This window comes from Arachis ipaensis, chromosome B3, assembly GCF_059453495.1.
Source record: "Arachis ipaensis isolate K30076 ecotype BB chromosome B3, ASM5945349v1, whole genome shotgun sequence".
Lineage (NCBI taxonomy): Eukaryota > Viridiplantae > Streptophyta > Magnoliopsida > Fabales > Fabaceae > Arachis > Arachis ipaensis.
This window is the reverse complement of record NC_142438.1, coordinates 9,419,598-9,447,541: the sequence shown is the minus strand read 5'-3', so window position 1 is coordinate 9,447,541 and position 27,944 is coordinate 9,419,598. Positions and strand designations below refer to the sequence as shown.

The following is a 27,944-nucleotide window of genomic DNA, read 5'->3' as shown; positions in this document are numbered from 1 at the left end:
TGATAGGAGTCCTCAAACAAACCAAACACCCTCCGACCTTGCGCAGATCGGAAGGACAGGAACCCTTTTCTCGCCTTCCCTTGCTTGGAGGGGTTGGTAAGGTTGAAGAAGAAGAGGAAGACGTTCACCGACACCGGCAGCTCGAGGTATTCGCAAACCATCTCGAAACAGCGGATAGAAGCCCAGCTGTTCGGATGGAGCTGTGACGGCGACACTGATATCCGATTAAGAAGCGCCATCTGGAAATCAGAAAACGGTATCCAGACGCCTACCTGGGTGAACATGGCTTTGTAGAACCAAACCCAATCGGCAACCCGGGGAGCGTGGAAGTTGATCTCATACAATCGCTCACTGGGGGCAGGAACGAAGGTCTCGTAATTGAGCTCCTCGTCTGTCCCACCACAGAGGTACCTGGCTTGCCGAAACTCCGTCAGTTCCTCCAGATCCATTTGATTCGGGGAATCTTTCACATCGGAGGTCACCCATGCATAAGGGTCGTAATTCGCCGCAGAAGTAGAAGTCCGAGCAACGACGCGAGGCATACCTACAGTGGGGTACCACTCCGTTAGACTATGAGATCGGGAGCCCAAAAAACGCCCAGAAACTATGTTCATCCTACTGAGCAGTTAAAATCAAGCATGACCGAAGTTACACCTATCAAGCAAGCCACCTAAAAACCTACCCTGGAATGGTATCCCTCCCCTAACACATCTACCTAAGCACTGGAAGGTCACCCAGTGACAAAAACTAAACGAGACAGCAGGGAACACGAAAGCAAATGCAAGCAACAAACATTCAACAACAAGGTAAAGAAGAGAGAGGCCCAAGGGTTACCTAAATTTGTTGCGAGAGATCAAGAAGGACGAAGGGAAGATGCACGAGGATATTGCGACAATGCTCTGAAATCTTCGAAAGGAGAAGGAGGAGATAGCAAGGAAATAGAAGAAGCAAGAGTGTAAAGAAGAGAGATAAAGCGAAAACAAACCATTTAAAACTGCCTCCCAAGAAGCGCGAAAGACTGGGGGCAGAATAGTCTTTGCGTACGGGATTTCCCAACTCATTATGAGCATTCAATGCTCAGCATGGAGAACGAAGCGATGAACGGTTACCTCAGTAACCAAAAGACACGCGCGCAGGGGGCACGTCCACCCCACGAGCGGCCGATCTGACGACGACGCGTGAAGAAAGAAAAAACGCACCACCAATAGTCCTCACGGCTACCACCGGCGCGTGGGGGCACTGTTACGGCCTGGCCCAAACCCCCCGCTGGCTTGGGCCGACCCGAGCTCCACCCGACCCAAACGGTCAGAAGTAGGGCGCTCCATCGCCGATCCGGACACGCGTCCGTGACAGCTCACCCATAGCTGTGAAGGAAACGTCTCGGGAATAGTGAGCCTGCCTTCATAGGGCCCACCTTTGGCAATATATAAGGGGAAGATTTACTCTTCCCCCGAGGTACGTCAGATATCACATCACCCTTTCTGCAGGCACATTTACTGATAAGGGCGTCGAAGTGTCTTTGCAAGTGGCACCCCCTTTCACACGAAGTACTCGAGACCTCGCACACCCCTGACCGGCAGTCCACGACCTGACGAGCCCCTACCATCTCCCAGGATCTTCACCCGAACCGACCGGTAACCGACTTACCGAACAAAAGTATTTTTCTATGATTTTTTAATTTCTACGTTAATTTATGAAAAATTATGTTTCATTTTGTCATTTTAACTCGTCAAATCTATACTATTGCATATCTTAGATAATTTTCTAAAATTATGTTAATTAATAGGCAAAGGCTCACGTGTGGTTGCATTTATGTAAAGTTAATAATTGAGAATCGTTAAATAATAATTTAGTCAAACTTATCAAATTATTTAACGATGTTCAAATATCAACTTTACATAAAAGTAATTGTATACAATATACACATTTTCTCCAAATTAATATATTTTTCTTCTCATATTTTAGTATAATATTCATTTGGTTTTTTTTCTCATTATACTAAAATAAAACATAAACATACCAACAAGAACACCAAAATTCTTAATAATATTTAAAAAATTATATAAATAGACCAAATTAACTTTATATAAAATGATAAATTTTAATGAGTATTAATATTATTAATAATTTAATTTTAATATAAAATATAAAAAAATTTGTACATACATTCAATTATATATTAATAATAATTATATTTTAAATATTTATATAAATAATTATCTAAAAAAACTGACGTAATTAAATAATTTGGTAAAAGATTTTATATTAACAATATATCAAAAATTAAACTCTTAAAACTATATTTATCTTATTTTCTTCTTCAAATTATATTATATTACAATTATTAAAGATCATGAAGACGACCAAAACATTACAAACGAGATAAAAATTTTAAGAAAATCAACAAAAAGGAAATACAAATAACTGAATAAGTTAGATGTCATGTAAAAAAAAAATCCAAAGGATAAATAAAAGCCGAATCTAGTACTAGGTTATTTATTGTCGTAGGAATCCAACAATGTTGTTAAACATAGCTTCATTACGCAACAGAGTTGTGTCCCTTCTAAACACACACCAAACCTTACAACAATCGAAGCAGATTCAATCCATCATCCTCACTTCTTCTCTCTCACAAGACACAATCTTCCTCTGCAACCTCTTTCATCTCCAATGTCAAAATTCCCATCTTGCCCTTCCCTTCAACACTATCCTCCATGCTCCCACCACTCGCCTCCTCAACAAAATGATCGCAACCTTCTCCCACCTCCCTCAAACCACCTTTCTCTGCTACTCCTCATTGCGATCAAACGGCGTCGTTCCGGACAAACACACCTTCCCTTTGCTCCTCAAGGTTTTCTCTAGCCCCAATATTTTTCGTCAAGACCCATCTATGCTTTTTGCTCAAGTTATCAAATTTGGCTTCAACCTTGATCAATTCGTTTGTAACGGTCTTGTTTCGGCGTTTGCGAATTCTGGGTTTCTTGAGAGTGCACGCAAGGTGTTTGATGAAAGTTCCAGTAGGGACGTTGTTGCTTGGACTGCGTTAATCAATGGGTATGTGAAGAATGAGTATCCTCGGGAGGCACTAGAGTGTTTTGTGAAGATGAGATCTTTGGGGATTGGAGTTGATGGGGTCACTGTTGTTGCCATTCTTCGCGCTGCGTCGTTTGCTGGTGATGCTTCGTTTGGAAAGTGGGTTCATGGATTCTATGTTGTAGCAGGGAGAGTGTGTTTAGATGCTCATGTTTGCAGCGCCCTTGTGGATATGTATTTCAAGTGCGGTCTTTGTGGTGATGCATGCAAAGTATTTGATGAATATCCTTATAGAAATGTAGTATCTTGGACTGTGCTTATAGCTGGTTATGTGCATTGTAAGAGGTTCAAAGACGCGATTCGAGTATTTTGGGACAAGGTTTGGGATGATATTGTGCCTAATGAATTCACGCTAACGAGTGTTCTTAGTGCTTGTGCTCACATAGGAGCATTGGATCACGGAAAGTTGGTTCATCAGTACATAGAGAGTAGTAATAAGGCAAATTTGAATTCAGCAATTGGGACGGCATTGGTGGATATGTATGCAAAATGTGGATGCATAGATGAGGCTTTGAGGATATTCGAAAACTTGCAAGTCAAGAATGTCTTCACTTGGACAGCAATGATTAATGGGATGGCTGTTAACGGGGAAGCCTCAAAAGCGTTGGAGCTCTTCTCGCGCATGTTGACGAGTGGCATTCATCCTAATGAAGTTACCTTCATTGGTGTCCTTGCTGCATGTTCTCATGGCGGTTTTGTAGAGGAAGGGAAAAAGTTATTTGAGTTGATGATCAAAGTGTATCATTTGAAGCCGAAAATGGACCACTATGGTTGCATGGTTGATCTGCTTGGTCGCGCAGGGTACTTAGAAGATGCAAAGCACATAATTGATAACATGCCAATGAAGCCTGGTCCTGGTGTTTTGGGAGCTTTATTTGGTGCCTGCATGATCCACAAGGATTATGAGATGGGTGAAATTATAGGTAAGTCTTTGATAAATTTGCAGCCGAACCATAGTGGAAGATATGCACTTCTGGCAAACTTGTATTCAATGTGTCAAAACTGGGAAGGAGCTGCACTTATGAGGAAGCTCATGAAAGGAACAAAGGTAGAGAAAACTCCAGGGTGCAGTTGGATAGAAGTGAATGGTTTGATTCATGAGTTTAAAGCGTTTGATCATTCACATAACGAATCATCTGATGTATATTCGATGTTGGATAACTTAGTGTTGCAACTGAAACTGGTTCGAGTGTGTGAAGATTTTAGCCTACTTGAATCTTAAAGACATGGTTGGTTAGAGCAACGGATTTTTTTTGGGCTGTGCTAAGTAAAAATGGGAGAAGTGGCTAGTGTTGGTTTAAATGTAAAGCAAAAACAAAGAAAAAGTGTTGACTGCGTAATATTTCTAATTGTTTTCTCATAATCTGTCAGTTGAAGTATAGTTATCAAATTCGAATCCCATTGATCGATTCGATCGAAATATCGGTGAGTTATATCTTAAATCGGTTCGGTCCAAGACCATAACTATTTCAAGTTAAGAACCAAAAAGAACCGGTCAAATTTAGTAAATATCGACCTAACCGAAGTATTCGGGTCGCATATGCGGGTGAACCTACGGCTCTCCAGTGCTTTGCAATAATAATAATTTTTTAATAAATATTTATAATATATAATAATATAATAAATATAAACTAATTAATAAATTATTAAAATTTAAAAATAATAAATATTTTTATAAAAAACAATAAAAATATTTATATAAATTTTTTTTATATAATTATTTAATTATACTGGGTTAACCAATTTAGTTAGTAATTTAACAAATAAATTAGTAATTCAATAATTTATATTTTGGTTGGGTTAATTATCGGTTCGGTTTTGATAATTATGGGTTGAAGAAAAGATATTACCATATTGGATTATATGATCTCCAATGCATATACTTGTTTTGACTTTTGAACAAAAATGATTTATGATTGAGTTAAATATTTGATTAAACTGATATATAATTTGATGATAGTTTCAACAAAAATCCTTAATGAAAGGTGGAATGAGAAGTTTTAACCAATGAAACACAGTTAATGGCCAAATTACAAACCATACTTAGTTAAATATAGTCAGTATCATAGACTTATATTTGATTTATTTTCAGAAGATAGGATTAGAAAACGGAAATATCACTATTACAAAGATAGCTGTGATATGAGGCAATCAATGTTGGTCCCGGATTTGGTTGGAAAAAAACAGATTATTCATTTGCTTTCATGCTTTTTCATAAATTAGTTAAATAATTCAAGTGCGCTGTCATTCTTGGCTTGTTAAATTAAGCGCTAAGCTTTTAGCTTTAATGTCATTATTATGTCACCTATCTCTACCCGTTATAAAATAGAGATTTTCTTATAGGGAGTGCGAGGTAAACAATGATCATTTTAAAGAATATAAATAACCACTAATTAAATAAAAATACATTACATCCTAATTTATTGTTATTAATTAAATTTAAAATTAATTTATTCTTTTAACTCTATTAATTCACATTATTCATACATTATTTAAAAATATTGTTGATTACCTATACTTTTCTTTTTCTTATTAGGCTCAGGCCAAGAGGAGATGCGTATCACATAACGTCATAACCAATGAAAATGACGGATTTAACTCATACTAAGTATATATGCTCATTGTATCAGAAAATGTAATCATACCTACAATGAGTAGTAGTGAAAGCTTAGTTCATGTATTCATGATACGGGTTGAAAAAGAAAAATGCAATCATATACCACGAGAAATGGTAGTTACACTTATATAATTAGCCATTATTATCTATTTAGAGAACATTTTTCTTTTTGTTGATTTATATACTAATATTATAGTATAGTATAATTAAAATTTATAACTATAACTATAACACACATTTTTTTCATAATAAAATCATTAAATATAAAAGTATAATTAAATTTATTACAGCTCTTGAGATAACTAACTATAAGAGAATTTTGTATATTTTCGGAACACATACAGATAAATAATCAACTAGATAAACAAATTCCAAGTGCTAACTATATAATAAGGAAAAGTTTTAGAAAAAAGGATTTTTTTTCTTACAAACATTTAGCTAACTTTATTTTTCTTTCTAAAAAAAAAATTATGTTTGAATTGTTTTATTTCTGTAATTAGTTTACACTTTACAGGGGTGTGGAAAAGGACCAAGTGGTAAGAACTAAGAAGCGAGGGTTTAAGTTTACGGCGGGACAAAATGGTCAATTGATAGAGAAGCATGTGATGTGATAATGAATCATGTTGGCATGATGGGGAAGAAAAAAAAAAAAAAAAAAAACAGTGTGGCATAAGATGGTGTTATTATGTTATGTTAATGTTATGATGCGATCTAACTAAGCCACATACATCGAAACACAACGAACACGAACACCGCAAAACGCAACTCAGAAACGAACACCATCAATGATGGCTTCGGCGTTCGTCAAGCTCGATGATTCTCCAATGTTCCAGAAGCAGGTAAACTATTACTACCTTTACCTGCATCCAGCCTCCATTCTAGTCCTTTTTTCACTTTCTCGCAATCCAATTCGTTAGTTGCATCCAGCTTCATTTCAGATTTGTTTTCATTTTCACTGTTGTGAAAATCTTTTTATGCTATGATTTGAAGGCATGTTGTAGTGTTTCGATTTGTTCTCTGAGATACTGTTTCATAGTGAACCACAACGATATGAGCTGGAATCTTGAATGGTTAGTTAGTTTAGGATTGAATTAGGTGTTGTGGTTTGTGGAAGATTGTGGAATGAGGATTTCGTTTAGGTCCTTTGGGATGAGCATTAGGTTTGCTTGCTCTGCTAATTTTGAAAATTTCTTTTTTAATTTCTATAGTTTTTTCCTTGATTTGGAATGAGTAAGCAAATGAGGATTAATGGAAGTTAATTTATGTAAGGATGGATGACTCTTGTCTGCTCTATGGTGTCAGCTATGTCTTAGTAGGCAATGGGATTGATTGGCTTTTATTAGTAGAAATAAATAAAGATTCATTATTTATTTTTTTTTTTAAAGAAAAAGAACTTGCCTTCTCTTCAATTTATGTGAAGGTAAATTGTCTGTTTCTCCCCTAAAGAAGTATGTGCACTTGCACTTCTCATGTATCGATGTTGATCAAGATTCTTTGATTCATGGATGCTTTAGAAAGGTTAATAGTCATGTACCGAAAGTAGAAAGAATGAAAGATGATTCCTTGCCAATAATTTAGTTTTCTTCGTGGACAGGTATTGTCTCTTGAAGCAAATGCTGATGAGTTAAAGGATCGGTGCCAGAAGCTGTTCAAAGGATGTAAGAAGTTTATGTAAGTTCTTTATGGTATTCCTATATTGGATCTACTATTTTTTTAAATCAATCATTGCCATTGTTATGCAAAAACAGTCTGCCCGAGATTTCAAAGATATAACTTTATACATGAGTGTTTTTTTATTTTTTTATTTTTTTTTTCATATAAGAAGAAATAGGATCTTTTTCTCCTCTGCTCATGATTGTTTCAAGTGAATTTCTATCAATCATATGCAAAAAAATTAAATGTTTTGTTGCATTTGTGGGTGTATAATCTTGGTGTTTTATTTTAATAATTCTTTTTGAGAAAATTTCTTATCCTACTCTCAGGTATCCTTGCTCATCTCTTTGTGAATAAGTGTGCATATATGTAATATGGATTTTGTAATTGTAAATTTGGTTGATGATGTATCGACTCTGTTTATCTATAGTGACATCGATTTTAAGAAAATTTAACTTGGCTTTTGATTTTAAGTCTTTTATGTAGCTTAATTTAGTAAACTGCTAGATCGTTCAGAATAATGACTTGTTGTATGGTCTTCCAAGTGAAAGCTTACTACTGAATGATTATGGTATCTAAAATACGTGGTTTAGCCCATCAGACTATTTTGGAATTGCAAATTAGAAAGTAGTTGATTTTTTATCTGTATCTCCTCAGGACAGCTTTGGGGGAAGCATATAATGGAGAAATTGGCTTTGCTGATTCATTAGAAATATTTGGCGGTGGCCTGGATGACCCTGTTAGCGTGTCAATTGGAGGTTGTTAAAAGTCATGATTTTACATATATTCTGTTTTAAAGGTTCATGTTCTGTATTTTATGTGAGTGCTATATTTTTGTAGGTGTAAGTATTATAGAATCTATTTGCTTTCTCTGTTATCTCTTTTCCAGGACCGGTCATATCTAGATTTGTTACTACATTACGTGAGCTAGCTACTTTTAAAGAGCTTCTTCGTTCGCAGGTAAGCCATTGAACATAATGCTGCACCTTTTTCATGAGGTTTCATGTAGCGATCAAAACTTCCCTTGTGCTAGGTGTATTTTATCATGAATGCAACGGTCTCTGGTCTTTTATTTACTAGCTTAGATCTTTTTTTCCCGCCTCCCCGCGCCGGGGGGGGGGGGGTGTTAGTGTGTGTGTGTGTCTATATATATATATATATATATATCATCTTTTAAATATCAAAGCAAAAACTTGCCATACACATTTAATCATAGTGAGTGTGCCAGGATGATAAGTTGGTTTGTTGTAGTGAAGTACCCATTTACTGATGGTATGCAAAGATCTTTATGGAAATTGTGTGGATTATATATATATATATATATATATATATATATTTTCCTGAATGTAGTAATAGTAAAATGGTTATGTTGCTTTGTTTTGTGTGAGATGCGTCATGCCAAAAGCAGGCCTCACTTGAAGATATAAAAAAATAAATGAAAATTCCTCTAAAAATTTGGAAAATAAATGAAACTTAAATGTTTACACAGAGACAAAATGTTTTGAAGGTTCAAGGAGTGTTTTGTTTGAAAAATAAATTAAAGTAGAGATTTGAGAATCCATTCTTTGTTTAAGTATACTTTTTCTTGAATATTGCGAGATCCAAAGCCGTTTTCCAATCTTCCCCTTTTTTGTTGACAATTGATATCGATTTTTTGTTTGGTAATTATTTGACAGATTTCTTGTATAGGTTGAACATGTGATGATTGACCGGCTCGCAGAGTTTATGAATGTTGATTTGCAAGAGGCAAAGGTTTTTTTTTTAATACCTTTTTGTCTCAAGCATGAATGTTTGCTTCTATGTTTTATTCTTTTTCTCCTTAATAATATGCATGCTGTATACTTTTGTTTAAATTATCCTTTGTTGGCTGTGTCAGGATTCTCGGAAACGTTTTGACAAAGCTATGCATTCTTATGATCAGGTATTTAGAAAATAAAATTATCTTTTATCAAATTGATGACTTTATTCGTCACATTGTTTATATATCAAAATATACAGTATGTTCTTGTCACCTTTTTCTAGCCAATTGTTTTCCTTTTTGTTTTAGAATTAAAAACATCATCATCTCTCTCTCTCTCTCTCTCTCTCTCTCTCTCTCTCTCTCTCTCTCTCTCTCTCTCTCTCTCTCTCTCTCTCTCTCTCTCTCTCTCTCTCGTGCGCGCCCCCCCCACACACAAACACACTTATAGAATTACAGTATATATATAACTAGAGCCTAAAAAAGAAATCTGTTTTCAGCTTTGTTGTGGAAACTGAAAAGAGCAGCTTTTTTAGCTCTATATAAATTGAAGTTATAAACCACTAATTTTAGAATCTGAGAAAAGGCCAGAGTTAGTAATTTCAGTGAATCATATCTATGTTGATAAGTCAATGTTTTGATTGTCCCTGCAATATATATATTCTTCCATTTCAGTGCTTGTGATCCACACTGTCAAGCTGATAATCATTTTCCGTTCTCGCTACCTGAATATTCTTCATGTGATGTCTACTTTATCCTTTTTATTTCACCCCTTTCTTCTTGTTTTAGTTGACTTCTTTTGGTTATATTTTAGCTTTTAGAATTCCTCGGAAGAGTGTTGCACATATGCTTGTAGTCCTTCCTATGGTTAAGCCTATTTGGACCATATTTGAAGTCATTTGTTCACAGTTGCTATTGATTGGTTTCTATTTCTAAAGGTACTCATGTATCTCTTCAATTTTCAGTCACGAGAAAAATTTGTATCTTTGAAGAAAAATACGCCGGAAGACGTTGTTGCTGAATTAGAAGAGGTTTGCCTTATCAATTTATAAATGATTAGATTGTGAAAAGTTGCTTTTTCTTCAAATTCCGTGCATGCATACTAAAGTTTCCGGCCAGAGTGTACATTGATAACTGGTGTAGAATGTATTTCATCACTTTCTGTATAAATCTAAAATTTATTATAGTCATCGTAATGAGTATATGTAAGTGGTTCTTATCTGATCGAAACTTTAGTTGTGTTTTGTGGCAAAATGTTGATAAAGTTATCACTTTTATTTTCTCATCTCTGCCCAAATTGTTTAAACTTATTCTTGGATAGTTCATTGTTCTTTCTTCAATAAGTGATTATTTCAGACGTGACAACCTAAAAAAGTGATGTTAGTTATATATTGTGTTAAACATATAGCTGGTGTACCATGAAAAGGGCAATATTAGTCTGTAATATCAGTCAGGTTGATACTGGCACACACTGAAAGGCAATATTAGTCTGTAATATCAGTCAGGTTGATACTGGCACACGCTGATATCTACATTCATCTGAATCTAAAAGGGTTGATCTGTTGTAATTTGAAGGAGGCCCGAACTTCATTTTTAAGTGTTGGTGTGTATTGCTTATATGACCATGTATCATTTGGAAATATGCATTGCTGCTAGATCTGAAATTTTGGCTTGATTCACAGATGACTCTACATATTTGCTCACATGGTTATCTAATTATACACTTTTATTGTTATATTTGGCATAGTCCTACTGACCGAGTGAAATTAGTTAATCAATTATCTCGCTGTTCTGGTTCATGACAGGATCTACAAAATTCGAAGTCAGCATTTGAAAAAAGTCGCTTCAATCTAGTATGTCTTGTACAATTATGTATCTTTTGTCTTTGTTATTTGTTGGCATCTCTACAATCTTTTTCATATTATGAACCTGGTTATTGGGTTTTAAGGAGTGCAGGTACACTCTCTCATGAATATCGAAGTGAAAAAGAAGTATGAGTTCTTGGAGTCCATTAGTGCGATAATGGATGCTCATCTAAGATACTTTAAGCTGGTCTGTTATTTGGTTTGCTAATTTTTCATTTGTAAACTTTCAGTTTCTTTTCCTTTTGTATTTGACAAGTTCTCTTATACTTTAGGGCTATGAGTTATTGAGCCAAATGGAACCGTATATTCACCAGGTACAAATGGGGTTTTGTTTCATTGTCCAAAAAGCCTTTCATTGAAAATGCGATTTACACTCCACATCTATTTGCAAAATTTGATTAACTTTGAAATAATCTCTTCAATATTTGCTTTTGTAATTTCAATGATTAAAACCCGATTGCACCATGAAATTTCACACAATCTTATATTTTGTCTTGAACATAGGTGTTAACATGTGCACAACAATCTAAAGAACTGGCTAATATTGAACAAGATAAGCTTGCAAAACGAATCCAAGAATACAGAACACAGGCTGAGTTGGAAAGCACACGAGCTTCTAACAACACGGAACCCTTGCCAGGTGCTGATGGCACACATGTTGTAGGTTTGAACACTTACAAAGGCTTTGAAGGAGGGATGCAGCCTGCGGCCAAAGGGGAGGCAAGTAAATGGCCTTTTTCTGGTTAAATATATGAAAGTTCTCCTGCACATGTTATATGCATTGTTACCTCTTCATTTATTTTGTTTATTATTTTTATTTTATGACTTGTAATTCTTTTATTCACCCTTGGTTTTAGGTTCAAACAGTTAAACAGGGCTATCTATTAAAACGCTCTTCAAGCTCACGAGGAGATTGGAAACGGAGGTTCTTTGTACTTGATAACCAGGGGAGTTTATTTTATTACAGCATGAAGGGACCCAAACCCAAGGTAGTTATTTATTTCAAAAACATATTTTGTACTATTAGTCTGGATACTTTGAATTTTGAAATCTATTTCATCCTTTCTTCATATCATTCCATTTGGTTTGTGTTTTCATTTTTTATTTTCAATTTCAATTTCAATTTCACTGTTTTCTATTTTTAAGATTTTGTAAAGAAAAAGTGAAAATAAGAAATAAAAATTGGAAACAAGATTTTATTGTTTTTATTTTTTTCTTCACAAAATCTTGAAAATAGAGAAAATTGGAAATAAAAACACAAACCAACCAAACCCAAGTCACTTATATTACTATTCATTCTAATTAGGGTGGGTCTGTGTATGTCTTCAAATTGTTTGGTGGAAATTGTCTCCTCTCATCAGTCAAAGAAGACAAACAAACAATATAGCTCAAAGCTAATAAGGCAATATATATAATCCTAACATTTTGAAGTTGACACCAGTTTAGCCTTAAAAGAAAATATGATATCTAGTCCGAATGCAGCTGAATTTTGACATCAATTTCATCTTACCATCAAATCATCAATAACTTCACTAACTTCTATTACTGTTTGTACTAATACATATTTGTTTCATATTTTTGTTTTTACCTCTTGATGAACTGTTAATTCTTTTCTTCCAATCTGTCCCCCAGGGTGCTCAGTCATATAATTATAATCGTCCTCCTGAACAAAATAGTGGCATGTTTGGTAGATTTCGATCAAGGCACAACAGGTCATCATCACAAAATGAGGATGCTTTGGGTTGTTGTTCAATTGATCTGTGCACATCCTCTATAAAGATGGATGCAGAGGATACAGATCTACGTCTTTGCTTCCGTATAATTTCTCCCTCAAAAACATATACTCTGCAGGTGACTGGTTGACTTATTTCTTATATTTGAAGTAACGAATCATTAGATATTCCTCTATAATAATGTGTGAGCTTATCATGGTGATAACAAAACATAAATTTCTCTTGCACTTACCTCTCATTCGTGTGAGATAAATTTTTTTCTTGTTTAGAACCTAACGTGGGGATTATGGACATTCTGTTTGTTAAAGTTGTACCATTGAATGTTTTAGGTTTAGTTTCTTCTCTATATCTTGCATCAAAGGCCGTGTGCTGGTTTATTGTAGTTCCATATTGGTTTTTGTTAGTTGACTCTGCATATTGTTTCTATCAGGCAGAAAATGAAGCTGATAGGATGGACTGGGTAAACAAAATTACTGGGGCTGTCACGTCGCTCTTTAATTCTCACTTTCTTCAACAGGTTATCTATTTGCACGTTTTGAAGCATAGCACTATGTATAATGTCCTTATAAGATTTTAACACTATTCCATTGTAATTTCTGCAGCCTCGTTATGATAGAGAAAATAGAAACTCAGCAACTGGTGCTTCGTCAACTAGTCAATCAGAGGATGGTGACAAATATTTGATGGATGACATATATCCAAAGGAAGTCCATAGTGTCTCTAAGATTTTAAGGGGAATTCCTGGGAATGATAAATGTGCTGAATGCAGTGCTGCTGATCCGGACTGGGCATCTTTAAACCTTGGCATATTACTCTGTATAGAATGCTCTGGAGTGCATCGAAATCTTGGAGTTCATATCTCGAAGGTGCATGCTTTAATATATAAAGGAAAACCATTTATTTTACTTCTACTTGGAAATGAGAAAAAATTTATAAACTGGGTGAAATTTGTTTTGAAGTTTACCTTTAATTTTCCTTAGTTTGTGATTTAAAGGTTTTACTTCTTGATCTTAGTTCTCTGGGATGGTCATATGGCAGTATTGCACTACAGTGCTAACATATTTTTGTAGAATCTCTTTCTTTCTGTCTGAAGGACACTTGTTTTCTTTTTTGGTATTAACAAACTGTTACCATTTTCTGAAGTTTATTATATTTTATCTGCCAACCACAGGTGAGATCTATAACATTAGATGTTAAGGTATGGGAGCCTACTATTTTGGAGTTATTTGATAAGTTGGGTAATGCTTATTGTAATTCGATATGGGAAGGCATGCTTCTACTTGGTAATGAAAGGTAAAATTTTGGCTCATTAACCAATGTACATTATGTGCTACATATCTGTTGATTTATTTAGTAGTTGAGCTTGTAATCCTTTCTTTTTGGGAACAATTATCTGCAGAGTAGGTGAATCAAATGGGCCAGCAAAACCATGTTTCATGGATGCCTTCCAAGATAAGGAAAAGTACATACAGGCAAAGGTAAGAATTTCAGTTCAATTTCACTTTTTATCTGCATGTGACTATGTATGTGGATTATGGTAGTAGGAGCAGCTTGATGTGTTAAAATGCAATTTTTATTTTCTCCGTGTAAGATAGGCACAATTTGTCTGTTTTATAAGGTTTTTTAATTTTATGCATTACCTGATTGGTTTTCTAGGCACAGGAAAAATTTTCAAAGAAATATTATTGTTGACTTTATTGAGGTATTTATAGATAATACATCCATAACCACTACCATTTTGGAATCTGTTATAATTGCTTTTGAATGATCCTAAGTCGTAGTTATGTCCAAACGTGTTAGGGAGTTATTATAGACGAAAGAGTGATACTGTTATCAGAACCCTTGCAGCTTGGCATTATGTTATGGATTGATGTACTAGATAAGGAACCCTATGCTTTCTTCAGTTTTTATTCTGATATAATTTTTTTTTTATTTTTTGTAATCAGTATGTACAGAAATCATTAATTATCAGAGAAGAGGATATTCCCGGGAATCCTTCAGTTTCTGTAAGACTCTGGCTAGCAGTTCAAGCTATGGATGTACGAGAAGTATATCGCCTTATTGTAATCTCAAACTCAAATGTAGTAAATACAAAATATGATGATGTGGTTTCCCATGCTGATGCTAAAGCCCTGGACTTAGAATGTATTATATTGGAAGGCCATGAGCAGGATTCTGAATCTTGCCTCAGCATTAAACAGACTAATGAGACACAGAAGTGTTTCCATGGTTGGTCATTATTACATCTAGCATGTCATTCTGAACATGCACTAATGGTTGAGTTGTTACTTCAATTTGCTGCTGATGTAAACATGCAAGACTATCATGGTAGAACTCCCTTGCACCATTGCATCACCGGTGGAAAAAATTCACTGGCGAAGTTTCTGTTGAGAAGGTAATAAACTAATACTTTTTGTTTAAGCCATTGTTTTACTGTGTTTCCATTATTCTCCTTTTATTCTGCCGAGCTTTTCATGTTTTATTTTGCATCAATTACATATACTTATGTGTGCGTGTGAGAGAGAGAGTTGTATTAAGCTTGCTAGTATCTTTATCCTACTTTCAAGACTTACATGCAAATTAATCAGGGGTGCTAGACCGTCAGTTAAAGATGCCGGCGGACTCACTGTACTTGAAAGAGCAATGGAGATGGGGGCAATAACCGACGAAGAACTATTCATCATGCTTGCTGAACACCAGTAAAGATGGAAACGGTATATAAATTGAGTTAACACTTAACGATGTTGAGGATAATCTTTTGTTTATCAAGCACAATGAGTTTATGTCTTATTTAAGTATGTGCCTATGTCTTAACTGAATTTCACCCGAGTCCCCATATTTCTTGCTATTATAGAGAATGCTTCTGATCATCCCATGAACACCTCTAATGAAAATCTTAATATATTCAAGTTACTTACAAAAAGTGTTGCTCTATTTTATGTTCACTTCTTATTTAGAAGAGTTCTGAACATAACATTGAAGGCCGTAGAACCAATAACTATATCTCGCTCTCAGGAAAAAAGATGAATATTGTAATTTATTGATCCCTGTTTATTAGCCTCAAAAAGTCATTTAATTGTGTTGAATTGACCCTTAACCTTTGGCTTCCCATCGGTTTTTCCAATATCTGGCAGGTGGCAGCTAAAACTTTGATATGGTGTGGAATTCGGAGACTAACAGCTCCTTCCTTTTATGAAACCGAACCTCTGCTGATTGCATTTTGAGACTCCAAAATCCAATTTACAAGACAAAAACTGCTTAATTGAGAAATGACAATTATTATAGTAATGTGCTATATCTTATTGTGTACTTTACATTCATTGATTTTTTGGTTTGAAGTTCAATCAGAAAAGCACGTGTACAGATGTGTAAACAAGGCACATTTTGATGCCTTCGTTGGATTAGATGTGAAAACCATTAATGTTTTGCCCTCACTTCAAATTCGAGGTGCTTGATGGAATTTATTAATGTGGAATTATATCGTGTGTGTATTATCTTGTACTTTCAAAAATGTGGAAGACATTTTATGTGGAAAATAAAAAATGCCTAAAAGTTAAAGCAACAAGCTATGCTACAAGCACATGCAAATATACTCCTAAAGTGAAAATTAGATGATCCAATGGTTGTGTTTTAATGTGTAAATGTAGTGAGTGTCTTGGCGCCTAATGGTTAACTTCTAACTTATCTTTCACGAGGGATGGGCTGATTGAGAATGCACATTAAATTCTAGTTAGGAGTTTTGATGGTCCAAGTTATATGTATATTGGTTTAATACTCTGGCCCAAAGTGCACTTCAGGTATTCTACGGTATACATCAGTTCTATTGTTCTGGAGAGCAATTTATTACTCTCATCCGAAAGAGCACTTTAATACACTGGTTTATTATTCGTCCGGCAGTGTAGGTATGTGCAATGGTTTGGTACCTTTAATAATCCTAAAGAGCATTGGGTTCTTTTTTTTTTTTTTTTTTTTAGTAAGGGATTAAATTTGTTTGGTACACTTGATTGTTACTCCTAAACGCTATTTAGGTAAATGGGGTGGTATACATTGGTTTTGTAGTTCAGGTGCAAACTGTTGGGGGTTTAATAGAACACTAATGAATTTACATTTATTCTCAGCGTTATCCTCATTTACAGAATAATGTACCTATATATATTCATCAGAAAATCCACCATTCATGTATCTCAGACACAACTTGAAACACAAGCTCTCAAGGCCACCAAGATGATGAGCTTGCTTGAGTTTGTTATTGTATTTGTAGCCATTCTCTTATTCTTTTTCATCCATCTTTGGAGGTGCAATAGAAATACCCCCCTCACATATTGGCCCTTAATTGGTATGCTACCAGGGATTTTGTGTAATTTGCCCAATATCCATGATCACCTTACCTCAGTCTTGAAACACCATGGAGGTACTTTTAAGTTTAGAGGACCTTGGCTCACAAACATTAACTTTGTCCTCACCAGTGATCCTATGAACGTGCACCACATTACAAGCAAGAACTTTGGCAACTATGGCAAAGGTTCTGAGTTCCACGAGATTTTTGAGATTTTGGGAGACGGAATATTCAATTCTGACTCCCATAAATGGAAGTACAATAGAGATATACTGCAATTATTGTTCAGACAAAACGTCTTTAAGAATGTTGTTCAAAAAGTTAGTCATAAGAAGCTGGAGAGTTGCTTGATTCCACTTCTCAATCATGCTTCAGAATCAGGAACTGTTGTGGACTTGCAAGACATGTTTCAGAGGTTAACCTTTGACAGCATATGCTCCATTGTGTTGGGATTCGATCCTAAATGCCTACCCAACAATCCCACTGAATTCCAAGAGGTTGCTTTTGAGAAAGCTTTCAACAAAATGGAAGATACAATCTTTTACAGACACATTGTCCCAAGGTGTTTGTGGAAGCTACAAAAACGACTCCGAATTGGACAAGAGAAGAACTCCAATGAATCCCAACAAATTGTTGACCAATTCTTGCACCAATGTATATCATCAAGAAATGAAGAGCAAAGCGGAGTCAATTGCGCGAAAGATGATGAATCAAACTTTGATATGCTAAAAGCTCTTGTGGAGGAACGAGGAATCGGACAAATAAACGACAAGTTTCTAAAAGACACGGCGATTAATCTCCTTGCAGCAGGCAGGGACACTATTAGTGCATGTCTTAGTTGGTTCTTTTGGCTTGTTTCAACTCATCCTTTTGTTGAAGCTAAGATCCTTGAAGAAATCAGAGAAAAGTTGAGAACCAATGATGAGAATTGGCTTGCTTCAGGGGTGGAAGATCTTAACAAGCTAGTTTACCTGCATGGAGCTCTATGTGAAACTCTGAGGCTCTTCCCTCCAGTGCCATTTGAGCACAAATGTGCCATCAAATCTGATATACTTCCTAGTGGAGATTCTGTTAGTCCAAATACTATGATATATTACTCTTTGTACTCAATGGGAAGAATGGAACAAACATGGGGAAAAGATTGCTTGGAATTCAAGCCAGAAAGGTGGGTTTCAGAAAAAGGAATCAATATACACATACCATCATACAAGTTCATAGCTTTTAATGCAGGCCCAAGAAGTTGTTTGGGAAAAAGTATAAGCTTCATTCAGATGAAGATCATTGCCATTGCTTTGCTGTGGAACTTTCAGTTTCAGGTGGTGGAAGGTCATAATGTTTGTCCAAGTGTTTCTGTTGTCCTTCACATGAAACATGGCTTGAAGGTCAATGTTACTAAAAGAAGCATTTGATGGATGGAAATGGAAGCATCAAGCATGCATGGGGCTTCATATGATTTATTTGTCTTATTGTTTTCATTTGTGATTGTTTTTAACTTCTTTGATAAATTATGCATTGTTTGATTTATTTATTTATTTATTTTTAAGTTTAACCGTGTGATTTCTTATCTTGAAATATAGTTAAAGACACAATAATAAATTCTATCTTTCTTTGTGAAGATGTTATTCTAATGTTTTCTTCTACTTTTTTTTAAATAATGAATAAATAAATATTTCTAACTATGAAAGATATAAATTTATTTTATACCCATCAAAGACTATAGTAGTTGCACAAAACTACATAACAAATTACTCGTTTTAAATAGTTCGTTTTATATATCAAACCCATTCAATCTTCAAATTAATTTACAAATTTCATTATTAAATATGTCATCATTCAAATTTTTTCAGTTAAAAATAATAATTTATTTAAGGATTTAATTAACTTATACGCTAAGAATACATTTTAAAATATAATAATAAAAAAAATTTAATATAACTGCTAGAACTTCAGAAGGGATTGAATCAAGTTAGCTCAAAATAGAACTTATTATGTTTTGTTTTTGCGAAAGTTAAATATGCAGGAGATTTTTTTGTTTTGTCTCATACTCAAATAGAAACAAAGAAGAAAAGAAGAGATAGAGGCCAGCATGTATCCTGGTTCGATTTCCAAGTGTCATGAAACCTACGTCCAGTCTCCACCACAACTATAGTAGAATTTTCACTATAATCAACCAAATTACAATCACCGATACTAATGAATTATAATCTAATTTATCTAGTATCTACCACTAAGCTTTTTTCACCAAAGCTCAACTTTTCAAGTGCTGTCCCAACTTAGAAGGGGAACCCAAACAGATTCAACACACCACCAAGTGCTCTCCCAACTTGGCAAGGAGAACTAATCCTAGTTCACTAAAACCAAATTACATAGAAACAATTCATTTGACTTTTTTCATGCATCTCTCTAACCTTTTCTCTCATGACTTTTTTTTTTGTTTTACTCACATTATTAGCTTTTTTCTCAATTACGGAAAGATGACACTAGATAAACATAACAATGAAAATCAGAAATGAAGCACAAGTAGAAGAAAAAGAATTCAGCTCAAATATGTTGAGATGATGCTCTTGAATTTTGCTCTATTTTTCTTGTTCTCCAATGGTGAAGTGAGGCCAGATTTATAGATGCATATTGATCTACATATTCTTCTTCATTGCCTCTTCTAATTTCTTGTACCATCTGCTTGTTGAAGCTATCTCCATTGGCATGCAATATTTTTTTCATTCTACTCCACTAACTCAGCTTGTTGAGGAGCTGCTCCACCACCTCTGCTCTTTATGAAATTTTTTCACTACTCTGTTGTCATTGTATTGCTTTTTTGCTTTTGCCTGTTTCATTTTGCTCTTTCTTTTCTATGAATGTTGATCCTCTGATGTCTTTGTAGTAGTGACGTTGTCCTTGTGTTTTGTTTCTTTCCTAGAACTCCAACTGTCTTTGTTATGTTGTTAATGTCCTTTTGTTCCAGAAATGAAGACAAATGCTCCTTTATCACTTTGTTACTTTGCAAATGCAGAACCTTCTTCTTTTGCATTTTTGCTTAACGATGCTTGTGAAAGGTATTGGGCTTATACATTGAATTGAAGTATGAAAGGAATATTCAGGCAATATTATTAGACGAGAAATGAATAATAGGCCTCAATCACTAAAACACATATTAATCCATAATTGGACTTTTAATCCGATAAATATTTTTGACGAAAAAAAAATTCAATAAATATTTGTCATCATAATTTATTTATCAAAATTAATCTAACCTTTGATGTATTCAATACATTAAAAACATAAAAAAAAAAATTAATTTTTATAATAATTTTTATAAAATATTTTCTTTTATAATATGTTCAATTTATACCCTAGGGCACAAATTAGCAAAAGTGCAAAACCCTTTTAATACAAGTTTTCGACATTTAACATTTTAAAATTGTCAGTAAAACACTTATTGACTAAATAATAATAATAATAATAATAATTAGAGAAGCGAATGGCGAAATGATCGAGCTGAAAGGTTAACTACATTTAAGTTAAGTAGTAAAATATATGAGGCTATGACCCTTGCCTTTACTTATTAATTTCACTAATGAATCGGTGGTTCAAAAGCCTTTTTGACCCTCCAAGTAATGAAAGAGTCAAGGTCGTTGGTTATTAATAATTATATGGATTCATAGATATATGCGTACAAAAATTGAAAAATATCAACAACTTAGTATATTAGTTAACTATTAGAAGAAAATCATCTGCCCTCTAAAATTTCTACGGTTATATATATCTGAATTCAAATCACATAACCCAAAGAAAAAAAAAAAAAAGAAAAAGAATGAAAGGGGAGAGAATGGGAAGGTTGCCGATTTTGGCAGTGGTAACAAGTTTTGTAAACATACTTCCATTATGTTTGTTGGCTCAAAACTCTCCACAAGACTATCTTAAAGTTCACAATGCTGCACGTGCAATAGTTGGAGTTGAACCTTTATTATGGGACTCTGAGTTAGAATCATATGCTAACAAATTATTGAGTAGGCATACAGTAGACTGTTTGAGGGTGGAACAGATTCAGTATACTCTCTATGGCCGGAACTTTGCATCATATGATTCCTCATTTGAAAACTTTTCAGGTGCAGATGCCGTGGCATCATGGGTGGAACAGAGACAAAACTATGACTACAAATCCAACTCTTGCATTGATGGTACCCCTACATGTCTTACCTACATTCAGGTTGTTTCCAAGGCATCTACTCATTTAGGGTGTGCTAGAGTCAAGTGCATCAATGGAGACACTCTTGTTGGGTGTTACTATCATCCTGCTCCTATTGCAGGTCAACGCCCCTACTGATTAATTAGTATTTATCAAAGGAGCCACTCAGATAATGATGTCAACAAAAATATTTTTTTTTTAAAGATATTTTTTTAAAAATTAAAATTTAACACATATAATCAATTAAACTGTATTATTTTTATTAAAATTAGATAGGATAAATCAGTTTAACAAAAAAATTAATAAATTAAATTTTGAACCGATATAAATTAATATTTTTTATAAAAAATTACTACAATATCCCTATTATAAAAACACAACTAAAATATCCCTATTTTATATATATATTTTTTGAAAACTTTAAATTCTAACTCTATAACGATAGAGAAGAAAAGAGCTAGAATTTAGGATTCTCAAAATTAATATATATAATAAAAGTATTTTAGTCATTTATATAATAGAGGTATTGTAGTCATTTTTTATAAAAAATAATATTAATTTAGACGGATTCAAAATTTGATTCACTGTTTTTCGGTTAAATTAATTTGTCTGACCTAATTTTGACAAAAATAACATAATTTAAATGATTATATGTGTTAAATTTTAATTATTAAAAAGTATCTTTAAAAAAAGACGTTTTCTACATCTTTTATGGGAGCATCCCCTTTACCAAATAATCCAAATTAAACTCAAAGACTAATACTTCAAATTAATCTTTAACAAATTTTAATTACCAAATCAGACTTTACATTACATTTTTATTTCTTAAACAAATTAATTCTCATATCAAATTGCTCGTATGCGTAATGCGTGGATGGAATTATTTAAGAATTTTTAAAAAATATTATGAGAGTTGGTATTTTTATTAAATAACGATGAAGAATGATTTATATTTTATTTTTTATCCAAGATATGAAGTGTGATTATTTTTTTAATAAAATAAAAAAATTGATGATTGATTTGGTAATTTAAATTTATTATTAAGACTATGTGTCCAATTAAATTCTTTTAAAGACTAATTTGGAGTGTGAATCTAATGTAATCTGGATATGATATATATAAGTTTGTTGCACTTGTACTGCGGTTGTTGGTCTTGCAGTTTTTTTATGGTTATTTTGGTTTACAGTTATATGGTTGTGTATGTTTGTTAAGCCTTGTGTTCTATTTCTATATATGCTGGTATACTTTTTCATGTAATAATTAGAAGAGTTTAATTTTGATACACAGTCATGCAATAACGTTTTTTTTTTTTTTAGATAAATTATCACGTGGTCAATATAAAAAGTAATTATTTTTATTGATATAATATTATGTAATTAAATGTACATGTAAAATTATTTTATATTAATAATGTATTAAAATTAAATTCTAATAATAATAAAAAGTCTTGAATTAGTACTAATAATTTCATGGCGGGGACATATATATACGTTCCACAATCAATATATAATTATTGCGTCAATTTACGATGAAAAGTAGTTTTGACGACCACACAAAACATATATATACATGCGTCAAGTTCATAAACTAGTAAAAACGGTAAGAAGATGGCAAAAGAAACCACTTAAGATTTAAGAATGTTTGGTAATTGGTATACATGGGGTTTGGTGATAGGTGATGATTGTTGAAATGGTTTTGGTGTGACTTATAAAAGTTAGTTTAAGTTATATAAATAGTTATATTTTTAATATATTTTTTTTGTTTGTGTAAATTTTGTATCAATATTATTTTTATTTGTCTTATGATATTTTTATTTTTTGAAATTTAATAAGGATTGAAGAACTAGACTTTTTTGTCATAGAAGATTTGATATTATATTTTAATATTAATTTTTTAAAGTTTAAATTAATAAAAAAAGACACAGAAAGTAGTAATTGTGGTTAAAATGTTGATGGTTATTATGTCATAGTTTTGAAATACCATACAAGTATTATTCGAAATTAATATCTGCTTATTTGTTCTCAGATTTGGTATTTTATAAATATGGAATAATTTATGTTCTGAATAATTTTGGGAGGTTCTCAATATAAGAAAAACGTTGAGTATCGTTAAATTTATTGTCAGAAAAATAAATTGTTACTATCAGATTTACCGTAAAAAAGAATCGTACGGTATAAATTTCGCCGGTAAATAACGGATTATCTGCACGAAAAACTATTCGATGAATTTTTTCGACGATAATATTGGCGCCACAATTAATTGTTTCCTGCACTATTATCATCGAATTATTCCATTAGTAAATCCGACGGTAATGTCAATTTTTTAAAAAAAAAATTGTGAACTAATGGTCAATTTTAATTTTTTATTTAAATTTATTTTTCACACAACTAATGGTCAATTTATAAATAATAGAAACCTATTATTTACAAATAAATTAAAAGTCAAGTAAATTAAATAAATATAATGAAACAATAAAATAAAGCACTAAATAAGTAAATACTAAAGATCCAAGTAGTCGTCCTCGTCGTCGTTTCTGTGGCCCTGATGAGGCGGCGCATAAGGCAGTGATGTTTGTGGGCCATCAATAGCGGTGCTGCCACCAACGAGAATGATGCCACCAGCGGCGCACATCTGATTCTAGTATATTTTTATCTGAGTCTCCATTTGCTGAAATCGCTCTAGCTGTTCCCTCCATTCCAGCCTGAGGTGATATGTGTCTATCACACATATAAAAGACATAATAATAAATTCTATTTTTGTTTGTGAAGATGTTATTCTAATATTTTCTTCCACTTTTTTTTTAAATAATGAATAAATAATAAATAAATATTTTTAACTATAAAAGATATAAATTTATTTTATATCCATGAAAGGCTATAATAGTTATACAAAGCTACATAATAAACTACTCGTTTTAAGTAGTTCGTTCTATATATCAAACCAATTCAATCTTCAAATTAATTTACAAATTTCATTCTTAAAAATGTCATCATTCAAATTTTTAAGTTAGAAATAATAATTTATTTAAAAATTTAACTAACTTGTACGCTAAAAACACATTTTAAAATATAACAATAGAAAATTTCTAATACTTTTGATGTATGCTGCCTTCTTGATCCTTTGGTTAACTAATACACTTACTCAAGTAAGCTGAATACCAACTATGGTATAATTGAACGAATAAAAATCTTGCTAACGAGAATCTTAAAAATATTTAATATTAAGGATATTTAAAATAAAAAATTTAATAGATAATATGATATATTAACAATATAAATCATTTTATATTATTGTCTAATTATGTTCATTCTTTTAATTTAAATGACTATTCATACATGTGTTAATTGTAAAATATAATTATTTTTACTGATATGACGATACGTAATTCATATTGATTATTTTTATATAACTACTTTACACATATTAAAATTAAATTCTATGAATAACTAAATTAAAACATTGCAATATTTTTTCTTTAATGAATGCCTTTACAACATTTTTTTACTAATCTAGAAATAAATATTGTGTATTATTATTATTAGAGTGATAGACGACTAACAAATTTTGTGATTTATAATTATTAATTAGCTATTATTAATATTTTTAATAATGTGAAATTTTATATATTGATATAAAATTACTCATTTTTCTTTTACTGGTTAAGTACTGATAAGATTTTAATAAAAATATTAAAATACTGCTCGTTAAACTTTTTCTTGTTATTATTATTATTATTATTATTATTATTATTATTATTATTATTTGAACTCGGCTAAGTAGATAGTAGTTTCGTAATTAACATAATAGCCCGTCCCTATAGGCTATAGAAGTGTTATAAAATATTAATAATTTATGTATGCACTCTTTATTAATCTGGTGTACTGATTATTCCGATTCATATATACATGTATGATGTATGTATGTAAAAATTGATAAAATATCAACAACTTAATATATTAACTATTAAAAAGAAATCATTTGTCCACTAAAATTTCTCTTACTATACACACACACACACACATATATATATATATATATATATATATATATAAGAATTCGAACACTCTTTTGCAATTATCACATAACCCAAAAAAAAAAAAAAGGAGAGAGAATGAGAAAGTTGCCGATTCTGGCAGTGCTAACAACAAGTTTTGTAAGCATACTTCCATTATGTTTGTTGGGTCAAAACTCTCCACAAGACTATCTTAAAGTTCACAATGTTGAACGTACAAGAGTTGGGGTTAAACCTCTAGTGTGGGATTCTGAGTTAGAATCACATGCTAACAAGTTTTTGAGTAACCACATTGAAGATTGTATGCGGGTCAAATATATCGAATCTAGTCCCTTTGCGCGGAACATGCTTACAAGTGGTCCGACAAAAACCCTTACAGGAGTAGATGCTGTGGCATGGTGGGTGGCACAGAAAAGAAATTATGACTACGAATCCAACTCTTGCATTGATGGTACCCTTCAATGTCTTACCTACACTCAGGTGGTTTCTAAGGCATCTACTTATTTAGGGTGTGCTAGAGTCGAGTGTAACAATAATGGAGGCACCATTGTTATGTGTTACTATGACCCTCCGGGTAACCATGGTCACCCCTACTGATGATTAATTAGTATTTACCAAATAATAATCCAAGTTAAACGCAGCTACATACATATCCCTTAATTACTAAATAAGTTTGTTACACTATGCAATATGGTTCTTGGTATTGCAGTTTTTTATGGTTATTTTGTTTTGCAACTATATGGTTGTGTATGTTTAATTTGTCAAACGCTTTTTGCCCTCTGTTCTATGATCTATATATGTGGGTATACTTTTTCATTTAATAATTAAAAATGTTCTCAATTAGTACTAATAATATCATGGTTCTAAGTTCTAACTTATATTTTCCACAATCAATTTATAATTATTGCGTCATTTTATGATGAAAAGTAGTTTTGACGACCACACAACATAAAGTTGTTTCGGGGTGGTCATTATGGACGGCGGGAAGTAGTAGCTGGTAGTGAATAGATAAAATTGTGATGTTAAAAGGATAGAGAAAAAGTAAAAAAATTAAAAACAATTTTAAAAAACAAGACGATAATGAATTATGTGTGTGTGTGTTTTTTTTAAGAATAGAGAGTTTTTTTTAAGTGATTTTGTAGTATTATGTGTTTTTTTATTTTTTATTTTTATTTTTGTTAAGAGAATAAATTAAAAAGGATTATGAGAAGGTAAAATAACAAAGAGAAGATGAACAAGAAAAAAAAAGAAGAAAAAGAACATAATAATAATGATGAAGAAGAGGAGGAGTTTTGAGTTATGCAAAATTTATCAGAAAATAATACTAAAATTTTGTAAGTGTGATACACAAAATTTTCAATTTTTTTACATCGAAACTTTTTAACCGTAACACAAATTTTCGTTAAGATGGTGAAACAAGAATTATGAAAATGTGAAACAAGAAAAAAAAAAGAAAAAGGAGGATGAAAGAATTATGCTGAATTTATTGAAAAATAACATCAAAATTTTTAATCGTGACACAAAAATTCTTAATTTTAACATAAAAAATTTGCTTGAGAAATTTATCGAAAAATAAAATCAAAATTTTTTAAACATAACACGGAAATTTTTTAATTTTGATATCGAAATTTTACTTAAAAAACACAAAAATATCTTTTTTTAATGCTGCATTTTTTTTTCTGCTTCTTATTATTCTTCTTTCTTTCTTTTTTTTTTCTGTTGCTCTTACTTCTTTTTTTAAGAGCATTGCTTCTTATATTAGACTTAAATGAATATGTTTGCACTATATTACAATCTTATTTAGTTGAATGAATGTATATTCACACTTATTGGATTGAATTCTTGTCAGAAATAAAAATAGTACCGAAATTTATTTAAATTGACATCGAAATTTAAATATAATGATACAGAATGTAAAAAGTAAATCCCATCCTAAAAGATTACTAGACTTTATAAAATAAAATAAGATAGTACTAAAATTATTTAAAATTGACACCAGAAGTTCAGTAATACGACACAAAAAATATTAAATATTTCCAAAACTATTACACATTCAATTAATTGAATGCTTATCTCTAGGGGTGTTCATGGATCGTATTCGATCCGCATATCCGAAGTGTTTATTCGAATCCGATCCGAAAATTGCGGATATGGATCCAATGCGCACACTAATAGGATCGTATTGCGGATTTTGTATAAGTATCCGCATATCTGCGTATTCGCAAAAATAAAGAAATAAATAAGTAAATATTCTTTTTATGTTTTATTTCAACTAATAATTATTATATATGTTGTATTATTTTCATTCATTATTAAGAAAAGTATGTTTAATATTATTTTAAGAGTAAACATATTTAAAAGAATATAAAAAATGAATTTTATTGATATTTTTTAATAAAAATAAACTTTTAAAAATATTTTTGTATTTTGCATATATATATATATATATATATATATATATATATATATATATATCCGATATCCGATCCGATCCGCAAATGTGCGGATCTGCAAATGTGTGGATCAGATCAGATCAGATCCAAACATAAAAAATACGGATATTAGATACGATTCTATGATTTTAGTGCGGATCGGATCGAAATTTTGGTCATATCTGAACTGATCCGCGTTCACCACTACTTATCTCATATATAAAACAACACATAAAAATTTAAAATATAATACCGAAATATCTTATTTAGTTGAATGAA

General features: G+C 32.4%; 4 protein-coding genes and 1 pseudogene across 6 annotated transcripts; all 5 read left to right on the top strand.

Annotated features, from left to right (window-relative positions):
* The first annotated feature begins 2,518 nt into the window (after positions 1–2,518).
* Positions 2,519–4,453, top strand: LOC107634059 (Pentatricopeptide repeat (PPR) superfamily protein). The gene has a single exon (XM_016337643.3). It carries the CDS (start codon positions 2,519–2,521, stop codon positions 4,313–4,315), a length of 1,797 nt encoding a protein of 598 aa, XP_016193129.2. The 3' UTR covers positions 4,316–4,453.
* A 1,890-nt stretch (positions 4,454–6,343) lies between these two features.
* Positions 6,344–16,193, top strand: LOC107628741 (ADP-ribosylation factor GTPase-activating protein AGD2). Of its 3 annotated transcripts, none has more exons than XM_016331324.3 (20): positions 6,344–6,549; positions 7,305–7,381; positions 8,021–8,121; positions 8,253–8,323; positions 9,053–9,115; positions 9,240–9,284; positions 10,067–10,132; positions 10,907–10,954; positions 11,058–11,153; positions 11,239–11,280; positions 11,471–11,686; positions 11,824–11,955; positions 12,599–12,817; positions 13,130–13,216; positions 13,302–13,565; positions 13,871–13,992; positions 14,099–14,177; positions 14,646–15,094; positions 15,288–15,413; positions 15,834–16,193. In XM_016331324.3, exons 1-19 carry the CDS (start codon positions 6,496–6,498, stop codon positions 15,400–15,402), a joined length of 2,346 nt encoding a protein of 781 aa, XP_016186810.1. In that variant the 5' UTR covers positions 6,344–6,495; the 3' UTR covers positions 15,403–15,413; positions 15,834–16,193. The 3 variants fall into 3 exon arrangements, with proteins under 3 accessions (XP_016186810.1, XP_088364610.1, XP_016186811.1); XM_088508484.1 differs by having other exon boundaries at positions 6,357–6,549; positions 11,471–11,690; positions 11,834–11,955; XM_016331325.3 differs by lacking the exons at positions 6,344–6,549; positions 7,305–7,381 and having other exon boundaries at positions 8,060–8,121; positions 9,040–9,115.
* Positions 16,194–16,839: 646 nt separating this feature from the next.
* LOC107634060 (alkane hydroxylase MAH1 pseudogene) lies at positions 16,840–18,584 on the top strand (annotated as a pseudogene).
* A 2,277-nt stretch (positions 18,585–20,861) lies between these two features.
* On the top strand, positions 20,862–21,359 carry LOC107632233 (pathogenesis-related protein 1B-like). Its single transcript, XM_016335937.1, has one exon. It carries the CDS (start codon positions 20,862–20,864, stop codon positions 21,357–21,359), a length of 498 nt encoding a protein of 165 aa, XP_016191423.1.
* A 3,973-nt stretch (positions 21,360–25,332) lies between these two features.
* Positions 25,333–25,830, top strand: LOC107634062 (pathogenesis-related protein 1-like). Its single transcript, XM_016337645.3, has one exon. It carries the CDS (start codon positions 25,333–25,335, stop codon positions 25,828–25,830), a length of 498 nt encoding a protein of 165 aa, XP_016193131.1.
* Positions 25,831–27,944: the final 2,114 nt, after the last annotated feature.

What these genes read in the sequence shown, in the direction of transcription:
- LOC107634059 (XM_016337643.3), top strand. Translation starts at nt 2,519, where the DNA reads ATGTTGTTAAACATAGCTTCATTACGCAACAGAGTTGTGTCCCTTCTA.
- LOC107628741 (XM_016331324.3), top strand. Translation starts at nt 6,496, where the DNA reads ATGATGGCTTCGGCGTTCGTCAAGCTCGATGATTCTCCAATGTTCCAG. An exon ending in TTGTTGCTGAATTAGAAGAG is followed by an intron (nt 10,133 to 10,906) that starts GTTTGCCTTATC and finishes GGTTCATGACAG; the next exon opens with GATCTACAAAATTCGAAGTC. An exon ending in CTTCTACTTGGTAATGAAAG is followed by an intron (nt 13,993 to 14,098) that starts GTAAAATTTTGG and finishes AATTATCTGCAG; the next exon opens with AGTAGGTGAATCAAATGGGC.
- LOC107632233 (XM_016335937.1), top strand. Translation starts at nt 20,862, where the DNA reads ATGGGAAGGTTGCCGATTTTGGCAGTGGTAACAAGTTTTGTAAACATA.
- LOC107634062 (XM_016337645.3), top strand. Translation starts at nt 25,333, where the DNA reads ATGAGAAAGTTGCCGATTCTGGCAGTGCTAACAACAAGTTTTGTAAGC.